Raw genomic sequence first — 18,844 nt, 5'->3', positions numbered from 1 at the left:
TTCAAGCTTAGTCTGTGCAATGTTAGCGATGGTGTTCGTTTCCCTAGTACAACTCAAAAACTGTTCTGTATTTTTCTTCAAAACTTGGTAGATATATGTGTGGCAGACCCTAGACTGGTGCCTTTTGCCATTTACAAGTTTGTGTGATTTATTATTTTCTCGGTTTCCATGGAAATATTTCTGACTTGGTCTCAAAGTGTGAGAGGTGTAATTCATTTCCGGAGCACAACTCGAAAACTTCTTAATATCTGTCAGCAAAACTTGGTAGATGTGTCTGGCAGACACTGTAGTGGTGCTTTTTACTATTTGCAGTTTTGACCTGTGAAGGTCCAGGGATAGAATAGGCCTTCAGCAACCCATGCTTGCCACAAAAGGCGACTGTGTTTGTCGTAGGATCGGGTGGTCAGGCTCACTGACTTGGTTGAGACATGTCATTGGTTCCCAATTCTCGATGCTCATGTTGTTGAACACTGGATTGTCTGGACTCAGTTATTTACAGACCGCTGCCATGTAGATGGAGTATTGCTGATTGCGGCATAAAACTAAACTCACTCACTCACTCACTGTTTGCAGTTTTAGTCATTTATCATTTTCCCACTTTCCGTGGAAACAATTGGAACTTGGTCTCAAAACGGAGGGATGGGCATCATTTCAGAGCACAACTTAAAAACTTTTCAATATCTTTCTGCAAAACTTGGAACATATGTGAGCTAGTCTCCAGAGTGGTGCCTTTTGCTAGTTACAAATATTTTAATTTTAGCATTCTTATCCCCTCGTCTGTCTGTCTGCCTGTCTGTAATCATTTTTTTCTCGAGCATAACTCAAAAAATGTTCAATATTTTTAGACCAAAATTGATAGATATAATAATCTCAACCTATGGTTGTGCCTTTTGCTATTTACAGACTTTTGGCATTTTTAGTTTTTTTGTTTTTCCATGGAACATTTTGGTCTTAGTCTAATGGCTTTGTTTCCGGAGCACAACTCAAAACCTGTGCAATATTTTTCTGAAAAATATACCAGTCAGAACCTAAAGTGGTGCCTTTTGGTACTTGCAGGTTTTTGTGGTTTCTTATTTCTCGGTTTCTATGGAAACATTTTGGACTTTGTCTCAAAAGTTGTTGTTTCATTTCTGGAGTTCAAAACTTCTTAATATCTTTCTGCCAAACTTGGCAGATATGTGCGGCAGACCCCAAAGTGGTGCCTTTTGATAATTACAGACTTTAGTGATTTATCATTTTTCCATTTTCCATGGCAACTATTCTGACTTGGTCTCAATAGGGAGGGATGGGCTTCATTTCCAGTGCACAACTCGAAAACTTTTTAATATCTTTCAGCAGACCGCAAAGTGGTGCCTTTTGCTATTTTCAAAGTTTGGGCATTTTTATTTTTCTAGTTTCCACGGAAACAATTCAGACTTAGTCGCAAAAGTTAGGGCTAGGCTTCGTTTCCGGAGCACAACTCGAAAACCATTTCCTGTCCTTCAACAGATCTTGGCAGATATATGAGACAGATCTTGTAGTGGTGCTTTTTGCTGTTCACAAATATATGGCTTTTATATTTTTCATGATTTCCCTGGAAACGATTCAGATTTACTCTGAAAAAGCATCAAGTAACTGTCAGATGATTTGTCCTTTCAAATATTTGAGGGCCAGGGGGATATGTCATCTTTTGATGACTCTTCACTGTTTCTTTCAAAAAGTTCATAGTCCGATCAGTAATCAAGATGCTTTCAAGGAACAATCGAGGTGCCTTTCATCAATCACGCTGGCATGTTCAGAATGACGTCCCACGGCATGTTGCTCTTGTCCTTCATGATGGTCCAGTGCTGCAGGACTCAGTCGTACAGGATGGACAGCTTTCCCTAGTATAGGTGGTAAATCTGCCAGGCCAGCTCGGACCTCGTGACCATGTTGAACTCCAGCAGTTCTCCAACTCAAGAACTCCTCGGCGTAGCTGCCGGTACCTCTGTTCGGGGTGTGAACAACCTTGCCGTACTTTGAAAGTGAGGTTGTATTCTTGTTGGGCACCATGATCTTGGCGAGCTGATCTTGCAAGCAACGATACCCAAAACACAACCAAGTCGTGTCACTGTTGAGCAAACAGATGCCCTGGTACATGTTGCACGAGCGTTCTTTCTCTGCACTCCAGAGATCTGTGTAACAATAATACATTGTTTTCGATGAACAGCCCCTCATAACCTCGTGATTTTGATGGTGGTTTTCAGGACGGTGGGGCTTGCCATCGAAAATCAAAGGGATGTTGAACGCCAGTCGAACTGTGCTGGGGATGATAGCGTCACTCTCGCTCATCCTTTGATTGATTGTGCTTGAGTGAGTGAGTGATGGTCACCGACTGACACACGGCTTTGACGCTGAGAGCCTCACTCAGTTTTCAGAAATATTGAGCTTACATCTGCATTGCGACACTTTGTTATTTACACACTGAAAATATAACACATTTTCAAAAAAAAAATAGATGACGCCAGAGCGTCATCAGACACCTCTTTCATGGACAGTGCTGTAAGCACTGAATTTTAGAGATGACAATGAAGCATTGATGCGAGATAAAAATTATGTCAAACCCATGTATGGAGACTATGCCAAGTTGAATGCACAGTTCGGACTGAAATCTGCTCCTCATGTTGCTTTGTCGTCACTGGCCAGACTTCACAGCATTGATTTTTCCAAGAAGAATTGAATTTTCAAGATTACTACCAACATTTTTACGTGAAGACCACCACATGAACCGAACTTGGTGCCATGGCAAGCGCGTTGGATTGAGATGATTTGCGAGATGTGCGGCAAGGCCTAGAGGAAGCATTGGTTGGACGAAACGACATATTGTCCACGATGAATGAAACCCCTTACAGCCATTGTAAACTGCGATGGCTGGACAAAGCCATGCAAATCGTGCGAATTGCTGGTCAATAACATTGCTCCTCTGAATGTACTCGATGACCTCATTGTGTATGCAAAAACGAAAATGAAACAAGCAGACAACAAGATCAGCAAATGACGCATTTGAGGAGAGGTTGCATCAATAAGCCCTTTGATTTCAAGTCATTCGTGTGCGTGAAACCATGTACCGAATCCTGAAAGAAGACACCACGTTGGCCGACAGGATCTGAACTCTATTTAGAGAGTAAGGGATTACCATCACCAGCGTACTCACGGCATTGGGCTTCATCATATAGACCTTGGTCATTTCCCTGATGGGAGGAGGAGGTAGTAGTGCTCAGCCAACACCACTGCCTTCACCACCACCACCACCATGTAGCAGTGATGACGCCAGAGGATAATTAAACATCAGAAATCACTCGGATGAACCTGGGCCAAGCTTGCCAGCAAAGCTACTGAAGCACTTCTGGAAATCCTGGGCAGCATTGTCTTGTGGCTTCTGGGCCAGCTGTCGAAAAATGCACGTGGCTCGTTCAAAACCTGAGGGCTTGCATCGTCGCCGGATGGGTGTACATCACTGCTAAGGATTTTTTAACCAAATGAAGCACAAGCCCACCACAATCCCACCAACTGCCAGCACCTTTTTGCAATCGACATGGCGCTTGTTGTTTGTGCGAAGGATATCGAGGCTGCTGCTGCCACTGTCATCATGGTGGGTTGACTTCCGGCGTCTATGCCACAATCCCAGCACTTGCTCAGAGCAAAGCAACCCAGGGGAAGGCAGACAGCTGCATTTTATGTGGCTGAAAACACCTCTGGCCTCGCTAACATATAACGAGTATGACAATATGTTCGATTGTTCACCAGACCGATCCCATGCTCACTAAAATGTGATTATTTCCTAATCCTAGACTGATTTTCATGAAATTTCGCATGCACCTCTGCAGGTGTTTACGCTATAGCAAAATGGGATTTAGAGCACCCTCAATGACTTCATTAGATTAATTATCACTTCATTACAACAAACCATTTTTTGCCTTTTCCTGACCAACCTCATGATCACTTGAAATTTGATATAAAAAAAATATTTTGAAATTGGGCCCTTGACAACGACCTGGTCCAAAACCACCATTGTCTGTACTACTTGGGTGCAGCATTAATATTGTGGATATAGCTTTAAATTTGTGAGGATCATTAGACTCTGAGGCCTAGATTATTTTAGTCATGTGAATTCTACGTATAGTTTGTCCTTGATACTGATTTCTTGAGTTGACTCTCACTTGTATTCATTAGTATGTTTCGGAATAACCTTCTATTAGATGTCAGTAATTCCTCGCCCGTGAAGAAAATCAACTGATCCTCCCTCTTCTGCCTTTACAAGTTTTGTTTCAGACTGTTACATGTTTCAAACTTAAAGGACATGTGAGAGTCATTGGAAAATGACTTGACTAGGAGAATCCATGTTTGTAAGTGTGGATTCCTCCTTGGCAAGGGGTTCAACATGAAAAATATATGGAAGGCAACGAAGATGGGATCTGATGATCCTTCCTCATTGTTAAGCGCCTATTCATGCAGAGTCACTGAGGAAAACGCACTTTTGCAAGTTCCACATGCACCCATCACTATCATATTCTCTTAGAGGCTATAAGAAGATTTCCCTGCCAATCATCTCCCCTTTTTGGAAAGTAGCATTAATGTCTACTGTCTTTTGCCTTCACTTTAAGCATGTCACTGCCATAACTGCTTGAAGAGTGTCTTCTCACTAAAAGTGTTGCTTCCTCTTTGAAACCCACAAGATGAGAGTTTTATCATGCATCTCACATCTGAATTATTTCCGGTTTTCCAGCTCCAATACCTTGACATGTCTTGTGAAATGATCATGTCGATAGCATGCAATGTTCACTTCTTCAATAGAGTTGTTACTTTCATCATGAAATTACTCAACATCATGAAAACCCAGGGGCTGACACCAATTTATAAGTTCACTGTTTAGTCTCAGAATTACCTTCTTTGTACACATTAATTGTCCATAATACTTTCCCATTGTATTTCAATGGAGGATGTCATTCAGGACTATTAGATGACAGCTTGACATTCGCCTCACTGAAGAAGTCAACTTGTTCAAAAACACCATCAAACTAGCAAGTTTAAGGACTGACCAAGGCTAGGTCAACCCCGAAAGAGGTCTCAAGTTGAGGATCAGGATTTGGCTAGCCTTGTCAGACATCTGACTTTCACTACAAATGGCATCCTGAAGCACCTATAGCTTCCCAAGAGACGTTTTTGCAAGAGGAGTGTAAGAAACTACATAAAGGCTCATGGGAAGAGGGCAGAAATGATGGTCAAGTATACAGCCTTGACCAATGCTCACAAGAGAGTTTATTTGGAGTGATGTTTACCCGACGTCATTGGAATTTAATGTCATGGAGCAAGTTGCATTGGTCAGATGAGAGTCACTTTTGATTGCACATCACAGATAGGCACCATTGAGCGTGGAGGACCAAGAACGGTGCCTATGAGCCTAAGAACATCAGAGCATCAGTTCCTTATGGTGGTGAATCTGTCATGGTCTGGAGTTTTCTCTCCCATGATTGTAAACTGGACTTATAACAGTTCATGCAAGTATCAGTGACAACCACAACATCTGGGTCCTATCCTTTTACCACATTTTGATACCCATCCATTAGCCACTGGCCCTGTATTTATGGATAACAACATCGACCACATTGTTGGAGCCTGTACAAGATCGGCCATGCTTCTCACCAACTTTGCACCAGGAGTAGCAGCAGCTGCCCCTGGAGCAAATCCAGAGACTCACAACAAGCATGAGTAGTTTCATCCATGTACAAGGTGCATATGCACATTTTTCATGTGAATTGTTGTCAATATATGTTCAATATTATAAATCCATAAGCACAGTACTAGTGAATAAAAGTCGAACTTGCACATGTTATATGTCTACTTATATACGTGTATCAGAGTACACAATTAAACTTTGTGAGAATGCAAGCTTACATTTATGACACTATGGCAATTTTTTTCCCTTTTTTGTTTACATTGATATTGTCATGATATCCCTTTGCATTTTTCTCATATTTTATGTAATCAGAAACTTATTATAAATAGAATTTTAAAATAATATGTATGGTTGTCTATTTCTCAAAATCAATGGCTTTCTGCTTGGTGAACAACTCAACAGAGGAAAATACTTGAATGAATAATTTGCAAGTAGATTTGCTCGATGGCAGATATTGTTCAAATCAACAATATCTCTGTACCTTTGCCAAGAGTGTTTTGAAAAGCTGCTAGAAGTAATTTAGACGAAAGTTTTGGGTAAAATAATGCTATTCTGAATGTTTTAAGCAAGAAATCGCTACATATGCCTAAATTATGAAACTTATTGGCCGTATCATGCTAGGTTTTGACCTTTGACATAAATCCTTCATTGATACATTTTAGCATTCAACATCGTGTCCAAGTCAGAAGATTGATGAAGTGCAAGCCGAGATGTCACTTGTCAGTGACTTGACTTGCATGATCGCACCAGAATGACAGCATGGGGTCTTTTCACAAAACATAACTGAAGCTGAAATTCATATCTGATAATATCAAAATGTCTAACAATTTTCAATCCTTACCTAAACACCAAACATACTTCTATCAATATGTGTAAGTAACTTGGCTCACTAATACATTAGAATATGCCCTCAATTTGAATGTAGGAAGTCGTGGAAGTCGAAAATGAATTTTAATCAAATTTTAATCGACTTTCATTACTCAAAGAAACCCAAATAGATCATTTGAATATGACTAATATGAACAAAAAGATAAGTTATCACAGACACGGTATCAGTGTGAATGTGAGAATGTAAATATTGATCCAGCACATTATGTGAAGTCTACCTGTGTTTTGCTGAATGAAAGTCATATTCATATTATTCCATGTATGTGATTTCACACTAAAATGTCTAGATTATAGCTTACTTGGATGTATTTGCTTATCGGCTGATGTTTCAAAAATGACCAGGTTGCCACTGGTAAAGTGAGCTGTATAAACAAGACGTTACCTGATGGCTGCTGTAACCATCTAAAGCCAATAAAGTACAGTTTTACTTCAGTGTCAACCCTGACATATATTATGGAGATGTCAGCATAAATGTATGTATGTATGAATTTCAGGGGCATCTTGCTGCAAGAACAGAAGCGTGTCCATGAGGCCTTGGAGAGTTATCAACGAGCAATACACTACAGACCCAAGCTCTCTAGTGAGTTCAGTTCAGTTCATTTCAATTCTTTATTGTATGAAAGGCCATAGGCCCATATACAAAACATACATCTTAATAATGGCATATATGATCAACTTTCTAACTGATCAATTCTTTTTTGAACAAAAATGCATTGTAAATGAATAGGGCTACATTGTGTTGTTTTGACGGTTTTTTGCAAGAAAGTAAGGAAGACATGAGTTGAGCATTCATTTGAGATGCGACTTCCATGGTTGTGGTGGCTGAGTGGGTTAGGCAGCTGACTTTGTGTGTTGGCGATTAGGTGCCTGACTATGAGAGTGCAGGTTCAAATCTCGGATGGGATTTAACTAAAAAATACTAGAATTTGTACTTTACTGAGAAAGTGAAATTCCAAATATGACATTTGTTGCATGTCAGATGTATGTGGGAAGCAAAGATTATTGTGTTTATGTAACTTGTATTGTAGTAATAGTGTGAGTTAAAAGATTCTTACATTTACAATGACATGCATTGACACGAACTAAATTTAACTGGAGTTGAACTATTAAGTTGACTGAAGATCATTAATGAAAAAGCCTTTCCTAATAAGATGTCGCTGCCAAGCCCTTTTGGTGATCAGCAGGTGAAGTTTTGTCAAGTAAAAAGTCAGTGAAATTTCAACATAAGTTGCTGTAAACAGGGTGCATGATTTCTTGAAAGCCAAAATGCATACAACACCTCCAGTCAACACTAGGTTCTATGTTCCTTTGCCCCAGACAGCATTTACTTACTAGCCAACCGAAGATATACTTTAGATATAATTTCAGTATTTGGTATTCACTTATGAAATCAGCAGGGATGAGACAGACATACAATACTTAACTTGGATCATGTGGTTTGATATCATTTTACAACTGACATTTGTCACAGACAGTAGTATAATTAATGGTGGTTTTGGACCACCATTAATTAAACTACTAATTAATATCAATAGCAAAGATCTAGACCCCCACTCAAAACACTAAACCCAAAATGACACAACCCATCTCCCATTCACACAAGCTCACTGTGGGGCTATTACCTTTACTACGCGAATGTCTAAATGGAGAACTGAGTCAAAGCAGTGCGTGGTCTCGCATCAGCTGACAACCTATTAGAGAAATGATTTACATGAGGTATGAATCCTGCAATATGCCTACGATATGTGAATTAAAATTACAAGCGAGTGAAAGGGGATTGCGAAATTACTCTCATATGAGGAAGTCTGAGCTCATTGAATTACTAAGGGAACAAGCCCCTATACAATTACAATTCATACCTACTGAGTATGCTTTTTGGAAATATTTGAGAGGGTGGAAGTTGGAAGTTCAAAGAAACATAGATGTTGAAGATGTAAGGCAGTTGGTATTTGTAAAAGTGAATGAAGAACTGAATGATTTAAAAGGTATTAAATTTCAACTCACGTTAAAGATGACATTAGAGAAACAACAGGGGAATGATGTTATTGACCAGACCATTGTTTACTTCAGAGGTAATCAGGAAGCTACAACACGACCTGATACTATCAACTCTCCTAATGACAGGTCATTCGAAAAAATTCGTGAATCACTACATCGTTTCACTGATATGGGGTCTGTTTGGGTTATTGTTATGATTAATATAGTCTACCTGGATATAGCAAACTATAAACTGATGAGAAGTGGAACGTACTTACCCCTGCCTAAGTATTTTGAGAACAAGCACGCTATGGTTAACGTTAAAATCATGTTAATGATTGTGGGAGGATAGCTGTAAGATCTGCTAAATTTCCTGCTGAACATCATTCTGACAGACTTTCCAGATATCCAGAAGATGATGAGATAAATTGGGAAGGTATAGATGAACCCACCCCTATCTCTCAGTGGACAAAAGTTGAAAAACAGAATCCAGACTTAGCCATAAACGTATTATTTACACTGACTTTGAAGCCATCAGTAAACTAATCGATACGGTAGCTCCATCTCCTGAGAAAGGTTTCACGCAAAGATATCAGCAGCATGAAGCGTGCGGGTTTGGTTATGTGGTCGTTCGTTGTGATGGCCAAACTAGCCCTCCCATTATTTACAGAGGGCCAGACGAGGCTGAGAAATTTCTCCAATATTTACAGCATGAGGAAGTAGAGATCAGGAAAAAATTGTATACCATACAACCAATGCATATGACCCAAGCAGACAGGGAGGAATATATCAAAGGCACTCATTGTCATGTATGTTGTAAACCTCTAGATGGTGATTCAGTGCGAGACCACCGTCACGTGACAGGGAAATACAGAGGTGCAGCTCACAATGAGTGTAACTTCAAGCTACGTATAAACCCCATTCTTATTAATATTCGGTAGTGTTTCACAATTTATGATTCACACTTGATTATGAAGGCTATTTCAAAGGTAGAAGGCAAGATATCTTGTATTCCAAACAATATGGAGAGATATATATCCATTTCACTAAATGGGCTCAGATTCATTGATAGTGTTCAGTTTCTGTTGTTGTCTATAGACAGCTTGGTAAAGGCAAATAACCCAGACGACTTGGCTATAACTAATCGATACACAGAAGAGAAAACTAGAGCCTTGCTGCTACGTAAGGGTATTTACCCGTATGAATACATGGATGACTGGTCTAGGTTTAATGAGACAGAGTTACCTCCCATTGACCGCCTCTACATCAAGCTGACAGACACGTCTGTCTCACAAGACGATTACGCTCATGATAAAAACGTATGGGAACAACTAGGATGTAATACGCTAGGTGATTATCATGATTTATATATGAAAACAGATGTGTTGTTGCTCGCAGATGTGTTTGAAATATTCAGAAAAATGTGTTTGAAGCAATATGGGTTGGACCCGGCATGGTATTATTCATCACCTGGCCTATGGTGGGATGCCTTACTAAAGAAAACAGGTGTGGACTTAAAATTATTTACAGATTATGATATGCACCTGTTTGTTGAGAAAGGGTTATGAGGTTGTATTATGTGGGAATGAGTATTCTAGACCTGTCTAAACATCTGATGTATGACTTCTATGACAATGAGCTTAAGAAACAGTATCCGGATAGGGGGACTTGCAGTTCCGCAGGATCCCCCACGTGAGGTGCTGTACACGGATACTGATTCACTTTTGCTGGAGATTCAAACCGAGGATGTGTATGAGGATATGAAAATCAATATACACCTGTACGACACCAGTGACTACCCGAGAGACCACGCTATGCACAGTCAGATCAATAAAAAGGTCATAGGCAGGATGAGAGATGAATGTGCTGGGACACCAATCGCTGAATACGTGGGGTTGAGACCTAAGATGTATTCTATCAAGAAAGCAGACAATGCTGAAATAAGAAAGGCTAAGGGTGTGAAAAAGAATGTGGTGAAACGACAAATCAAGCAAACCTAGATGAACATACTCCATAGTGACGGGCATAAGATATTTGGATTGACATTAAACAAGACATCTCTATCACCGCTGGACACAAAACGCAGGATAGCCCCTGATGGTCTCAATACCTACGCTTACGGCCACATGGGGGTGACCCCCTATTCCGCAGGTCCATAAAGATACTTAAGTAAGTAACATATAATGGAGAGAATATACTACGGTCCGTGTGGATATTGGAAAGGGGCAGACACTATAAAAAAAATTAGCTAAAGCTGCACGTGTTTCGGAAGAAAAGGCTAAAGTCTGGTTAAAAGAACAAGCTATATGGCAGGTACACTTACCACCACCGAGATATATACCCAGGAGAAAATTCAGTATTCATATCCCTAATCAAGTTCTCCACGCTGACCTGTTGTTTCTTCCACGTGATAGGGTGAGAGGTAAAACATACAAGTATGCACTGACCATTGTAGATGTAAGCAGCCAATACAAGGAAGCCGAACCATTAACCGCCAAGGATGAGACACAAGTTGCACGTGGGTTTGAGCGCATATATAAACGCAGTCCGCTGACCTGGCCTTCCGAGTTGTAAGTTGACCCAGGCTGTGAATTCATGGGTGCCGTGTCTCAACTGTTAGCCAAACACAGTGTCGAGATTAGGAGGGGTGCAACCGGTGAACATAGAAGTCAAGCTATAGTCGAGAGATTCAATCGCTCCTTAGCTGAACATTTGTTTGCTCACCAATATTCACGTGACTTAGTAGAGGGGATCCCCCACACCCCCTTCCGGCTGCGCATCACTCAGCTGTCCACAGGACCCCCAATACTGAATGGGTAGTATGACTTCCTCATGTGGTTGACTCAATGAACCGTGAAGTAACTAGGCTACTCAATTAGAGGCCTGTAGACGCAATCCTTATGAAATCTGTTGTGGTAGAGTGAGCGGCACCTAAGCTGTCCACAGGACAAAAAATATTCCAGATCGTGCAGTCGTTAGAAATTAAAATCAACCAGGTGAAAATGAGGGAGACACCGTAAACGTGCGACAGATCCTATCTAGTCTATGGAAACGTATAATATCGATCGGGTGGATATAAAAGCTGGGGAGCCTAATCTGTACTTCCTTGTAAATGGACCGCGTAGAGGATTTGTACGTGAGGAATTACAAATCATACCTTGATCTTAAACAGGCATTTAACTTCTTTGATGTAGTCTTTTTATCCCCCTGGCATGTAGTGCGGGGGGATATAGTCAACACCTCGTCTGTCCATCCGTCCGACCGACCGTCCGTCCGTAATCATTTTCTTTCCGGAGCATAACTCAGAAACCGTTCAATATTTTTTAGACCAAACTTGATAGACATAATAATCTCAACCTATAGTTGTGCCTTTTGTTATTTACAGAGTTTTGGCATTTTTTTTTTTTTTTTTTTGGTTTTTCCATGGAACATTTTGGTGTTAGTCTAATGGTGGGGTAGGCTTCATTTCCGGAGCAGACCTCAAAAACTGGTCAATATTGTTTTGCACAACTTGGCAGATATATCAATCAGCATCTGGAGTTGTGCCTTTTTCTTATATACAGATTTTTGTTATTTATTATTGTCTCGGTTTTCATGGAAATGTTTCAGACTTAGTGTCAAAAGTGAGAGGTATGTTTTGTTTCCGGAGCAGAACTCAAAAACTTCTTAATATCTTTCAACAACACTTGGTGGATATGTAGGGCAGACCCTAAAGAGGTGCCTTTTGGTGTATACAGGTTTTTGTTATTTATTATTTTCTCGGTTTCCATGGAAACATTTTGGACTTAGTCTCAAAATGGAGGGATGGGCTTCATTTCCGGAGCAGAATTAAAAAAAATGTTCAATATTTTTCTGCAAAACTTAGTACATATGTGTGGCAGACCCTAAAGTAGAGCCTTTTGGTATATACAGATTTTTGTGGGTTATTATTGTCTCGGTTTTTGTGGAAACGTTTCTGACTTAGTCTCAAAATGGAGGGATGGGCTTCGTTTTCAGAGCAGAACTCAAAAACCATTCATTATTTTTCTCGAAAACTTAGTAGATATATCAATCAGAACCTAAAGGGGTGCCTTTTGCTATGTAGAGGGTTTTGTGATTTATCATTTTCTTGGTTTCAATGGAAACGTTTCGGACTTAGTCTCAAAAGTGAGAGGTGTGTTTCGTTTCCGGAGCAGAACTCAAAAACTTATAAATATCTTTCAGCAACACTTGGTAGATATGTAGGGCAGACTCCAAACTCGAAAACCATTTCATATCTTTCAACAGATCTTGGCAGATGTATGAGACAGATCTTGAAATGGTGACTTTTGCTGAATACAGATATATGGCATTTATATTTTTCATGAATGCCGTGGAAGCAATTCAAACTTAGTATGAAAAAACAATAACTAACTGTCAGATGATTTGTTCTTTCAAACAAGTGGGGTCCTGGGAGATGTGTCATCTTCTGATGACTAGTTAGAGGTTTTTGTGATTTATTATTTTCTTGGTTTCCATGGAAACGTTTCGGACTTAGTCTCAAAATGGAGGGGTGGGCTTCGTTCCAAGAGCACAACTTGAAAACCATTTCATTTGTGACTTTGCTGGTTACAGATATATGGCATTTATGATTTTCATGAATTCCATGGAAACAATTCAAACTTAGTCTAAAAAAACAATGAGTAACTCTCAGATTATTTGTCCTTTCAAACATGTCGCGGCAGAGGGGATATGTCATTTTCTGATGGCTCTTGTTTTTGTTTTTCCATGGAACATTTTGGTATTAGTCTTCTGGTGGGGTGGGCTTTTGTTTCCACAGCAGAACTCAAAAACCTTTCAATATTTTTCTGCAAAACTTGGTAGATATAGCAATCAGAACCTAAAGTGGTGCCTTTTGCTATGTACAGGTTTTTGTGATTTATTATTTTCTCGGTTTCCATGGAAACATTTCGGACATAGTCTCAAAATGGAGGGATGGGCTTCGTTTCTGGAGCTGAACTAAAAAACCGTTGAATATTTTTCTGCAAAACTTGGTAGATATATCAATCTGAACCTATAGTGGTGCCTTTTGGTATTTACAGGTTTTGGTGAGATATCATTTTCTCAGTTTCCATGGAAACGTTTTTGACTTACTCTCAAAAGTGAGAGGTGTGTTTCATTTCTAGAGCAGAATTCAAAAACTTCTTAATATCTGTTAGTAAAACTTTCTAGATATGTGTGGCAGACCCCAGAGTGGTGCTTTTTGGTTTTTTAAGTTTTTTGTGATGTATTATTTTCTTGATTTCCATGGAAACGTCTCGTACTTAGTCTCAAAATGGAGGGGCAGGCTTCGTTCCAAAAGCACAACTCGAAAACCATTTCATATCTTTCAACAGATCTTGGCAGATATATGAGACAGATCTTGAAATTGTGACTTTGCCGGTTACAGATGTATGGCATTTATAATTTCCATGAATTCCATGGAAAGAATTCAAACTTAGTCTAAAAACACAATGAGTAACTCTTAGATTATTTGTCCTTTCAAACGTGGGGGCCTGGGGTATATGTTGTCTTCTGATGACTCTTGTTTCTTATCGTATATAAGCTGAAACCGCCTTCTATCTGCATCATGCTATTTGCATAAACCATAATGACCTTTAACCCCCCTACCACACACTGATACTATCTTTATGATGATGAGAACAATAACCCTGGCTGTTGCTCATTTTACCACAAATTTCATTTTTCCCCATAAGTACCCAGTTGCAAACGTGTCTCATTTTGTGATATGTTAATTTGTGAAATTAGTCTAATTGTTTCACGATTAACACTGTCACCGCTAAACCAAGTATATGAAGATCAATTCACGATCTTTCTGTCCCTCTGAAGGAGTGTAATACTGTGTCATGGTTGGTTCATTTAATGGTTCCAGTTCTTTACCTGTTAATACGTAGTATTCTTTCATAGCTTCATCAATGTCTGTGAAAGTTCTGACTGCATGGTTTTCGCGCTGGAGTTGATTATTGATAAAATCTAGTCTCTTCAAATGTCTCTTAGCATATTCAGCCTGTGCGGCTTGTAGCTATTCTACAGCTATATTGTGCCGCTTTCTCTCCGCCTCTATCTCAACCTTGTTAGACTCTCTCAATTGTGAAAACAGAAAATTACATCTGGAAAATGCTAGTGCATTCACAAGAGCCCCACCAACCATCATTGCTACCGTAGCCATGTTATACATAGTACTTTAAAATATTTGCAGATATAATACCTTGCTTTACCAAGACATCCTTGGTAGCCATTGCCATACCAATGTTCATAGTAAGCATAAACATGTCTTGCATGTCAAAGTTGAGTTTTATAGTCGGTTGTTTTATAATCATTTTAGTCACCCGAGCATACTCTACTGCTAACCCGGAAACCACCAGTGCGTGATATGCGTCATTAACGATTGTTTTTCTCTCAGACATAATATATATTATAATATATAATTTTAATTATAACATAATATGAAGGTCTATGGGGGAACTTGCTGTCTGCAGGACACCATACCCCCACTAGGAATGACTTGCATTACAGGGGTGTGGGGTGACCCCACTGTGGTTGTGGTGGGCGTGGGGTGTGGGCATGTAATTGTTATGTTTATTATGTCTTAGCAAGGCATTTCTCCTACCAGCCTCAACTCTTTTGGGGTTCTTTTTCTTGGTGACTTGCATCACAGGGACCTGCGGTCGGCTGTCCTCCATTGTCCCCACCACTTGACTGTCCACTGAGCTGTCCGTCTGGCTGTCCATCACTTGACTGTGCGCCATCTTGTATAATATTGTTATTTTTATATGTTTTAAGAAATTTACAGTGCTTTGCCGTGATAATCGCTGCTGTCATAGGAGCCAGATACATGCCATATTTGTGGTATAGAGCACAACTGATATAACTCAAGGCGTTATCGATAAACGGGTCCTTCTCTAAATCCTCCCATGAATAGAGACACCGTTCAGGTGGGATCGGTGAAAAGTGCGACGCTATGCCAGTGTAAATCTGGGTAATAGTAGAACCTATGACTTTTGTCATATCGGCCCCGAGTTGTGCCTCGTATCTAGCGTATAATTTATTGATTTCCTCATCCGACATTTTCTGAATCTTATCAGCGGTTATATTGTCGCCTTAATATTGCTTACCCTTTCCACGCACTACTAGCGGTATCAGTCTATCATGCTGCTTGTTGTCCTTTTTTTTCCTCTGCGACTAGCATCCGCTCTAGTAATTGATCTCACTCCATTTGTATAATATTTACTTTAGTTTTTAGTTTTAAATAATAATAACCAGTATACACTAAACACACGGAGATAAACGTTAGATTACACACACCTAGAAATTCTAAAACCATTACTAAAAATTACTAACATTTACTAAAACATTACTAAAAATTACTAAAACATTACTAAAACATTACTAAAAATTACTAAAACATTACTAGGCTGACCGCAGGTCACCACAGGCCGACCGCTAGGCTTGTTTTCAATACTAGCTTGGCATGTTTAGTTTCAGTTAGCTGTTTTTTCACCCGTTTCCATTCAGGTTTACTCATCACTTTGTTCTCTCTCAAACACTCCTCGAACGAATCCCTGTCCTTGCAGTGAAACAATGCCACCCAACGCGTCTGCTATCTCAAGTCTTTCAACACCGAGTTTAATTTCTGCGTCAGCACCCATATGCTGTGATTTGCATGCTGGCCAGAGAAGGCTAAATATGACAACATGTCTCTCTTTTTTGTTATTTCTCTGTTAGCGCTGCAGTCATCCAGGATGAACAACGTCAGTATTCCTTTAAATTTGTTGTGTACTCTTGCAGCCGTGTCCCCGGGTCGACTCTATGTATGTCCGCGTCCATCATCACCCAAGCTCTTTCCTTGTACGTTTTATTCATGTTTACAGTAGGGCACAATATAACGATTTTATCAAATACTTCCCGATAATACCCCTCCAACAAATCCAGCACGAAAACGGTCTTACCACAACCCGTCTGCCCGCATTTAATAGTGCAGTGCAGACTGTGGGGCAAACCCCACACCCCCGAAGACTTGTTGGGGGGTGGGGCGCTTTCTCAGTGAGGCCGACCGCAGGTCAATAGATGGCTTGCATGAATCTCCCATTGTCTATATTAAGTTGCGCATCCATAGTTACATATAAATATAATTTCAATTTCCCATGTGATTGAGCCTTCTGAGTTATTTGAATGGTTATCCCCTCACTTCCATTTTCAATGCGACGCCCACTACCGTGTAGACTGTTATCATCTGTCGATCTCATACCCAACCATAATGCGTACTTCGTTGTCCAATTCACTGGTCACGTTGTCTACTATTGAGTTTCATCTGATCGCCGGCAGTTTCTTTATTTCATCCCACTGTTGGTATGCTTTCATTCCATGGCTAAATAGCTGATTAGGCACTCCCTCTATGATCCCTTCTTTGGTAATTTCTGGATTGAAGAATTTCTCGCCGTCTCTTTCGAATGGTTCGTATTGCTCAATGGGTATGATCAATATTCCTTTCATCGATCGCACCAGTACGTTCAAGTTGATATTCCAAACGGTATCACTTGTGTCGCGCAATACCATACTGTGATGCAGTATACTATCGTAGAGGAAGGTCATTTTCCCAGAACACTGGTTTCGAATCTGCCTGGCAAGATCCGGACTAGTCACCATTTCGAACTCTATGTTGTCTATCTCATAACTACCCTCGTCACCATTTGGCGTATGCACGACTTTGCTGTAATCATTGAACGTACGTTTGTATTCCAGCCAGTCACCCAAAGCGGCCTGGTAAAAACGGCACGTGTGAGGTCAGCAACCCAAAATCAAGCGGGATGCAAACACTGTTCCCATACACTTCGGCAATTGCTCTTTCACTATTCGGCAGTCTGGTTGTCTCTTCTGGTGTGAAGACGTACCCGATACGTAACCTATTCGATCTTTTGCTGCCCAATGCCTAGTATAGGTTGTTTTCGCATTCTACCTCACTTTTCCACAGGTCTACATAACAGTAATATATATCACTGTCGTCTATGCTAAGCACCTTGTTGCCGCTAATTTTTGTAATGATTTTCTTGACTACAGCACGACCCACATTATTCACTAGCTCGCGTTTGTTGTTAGTCGAAGTCAAAGTGATGTTAAATGCCAATTGTGCCATACCAGGTACTATGACGTCGTTCTCACCTGAGTTTGGGAATCTAACTAACAGTGTTTGGTTCTGGTCTGTCTTGCTGGGGTTGTTCGTAATAGTAGCCAACTTGCGCACGGCTGTGACACATAGTGGCTCTCTTAATATTCGAAAATGATTTAGCTTTCTACCATATGACATTATATGTTATTAATATTTAATATAATATAATTTTAAAACTATGGATGATTTTGAGATGGATGGTCCAGCGGACCAGCAGGGTTCTGCAAGTTGACGTTGATGAAACTTCATTCACTAGTTCACCATTGAGCGAGCAACTTTTGAATACAGCAGTTGACGATTATTACAATGGATTAAAAAACGATAGAAACTACGTTGAGCCTCTAGGCCGAGACTATTCAAAGTTTACCTTAGATGATTATGGTGTTCTATGTCTTAAGGATAACCCTGAGGTTGACTTCATGAACAAGCGCACTAGAAAACCACTCGCCAGTCGCCATGGTGCCGAATTTATCCATGAAAAACTAAACATGCATGATTACGGCGGTGCAAACCCCAAAATAATGGGGGTTCTCCCCATACCCCCGAAAGTTGTTCAAGATCTGCAAACCTTACGATCCGAACTTGGGGGTGTGGGGAATACTCCTACTGGTGCTACAGACAGCGTTGAAAAACTGTTGAGTATGACATGGGATAAGCCGTTTCTGGGGTTTAAATTTCTAATGAGGGAACTGTACGGTCTAGACGAAGCCATGAAATGCGTATGCTGTGAACTCGTGAACAACATGGGAAACCTGAACGAACTCAACGAGCACATCGCTCGTGAAAAAAACTGCGAAACGGAAGACGATGATATGAAGCGGCGTATCATGGAACGACTAAGCAATTTAGAAGATAAGAGACGCACGCGATTGGAATCTGCTTCCTCGAATCATGAACAGCTTCGATCCCAGATCAGCCGCATACGAGAAACAATCGATAGAATACTGAACGAGGATACAACTTTAGGCAACAGGATTCGAATTTTGTTCCATGAGCAAGGCATCACCATTGCCAGTGTTCTGTCGGCATTAGGTTTCATCATATCAACTCTGGTTGTATCACTGATGGGGGGACCGCAGGTCCCTACACCCCCAAGTGGT

At 40.4% G+C, this 18,844-nt stretch overlaps 1 protein-coding gene across 2 annotated transcripts in view; it reads left to right on the top strand.

Annotated features, from left to right (window-relative positions):
* Window positions 1-18,844, top strand: part of LOC137288065 (protein O-mannosyl-transferase TMTC2-like) — a 214,831-nt gene that overhangs the window by 91,295 nt on the left and 104,692 nt on the right. For both annotated transcript variants that reach the window (XM_067820442.1, XM_067820443.1), the window contains one exon: window positions 7,078-7,163. In XM_067820442.1, coding sequence (XP_067676543.1) covers window positions 7,078-7,163 — 86 coding nt within the window. The remainder of the gene's footprint in view (window positions 1-7,077; window positions 7,164-18,844) is intronic.

Source organism: Haliotis asinina, chromosome 6, assembly GCF_037392515.1.
Source record: "Haliotis asinina isolate JCU_RB_2024 chromosome 6, JCU_Hal_asi_v2, whole genome shotgun sequence".
NCBI lineage: Eukaryota > Metazoa > Mollusca > Gastropoda > Lepetellida > Haliotidae > Haliotis > Haliotis asinina.
Note: the sequence above shows the minus strand (reverse complement) of the source record. Positions and strands in the feature narration are given on the sequence as shown.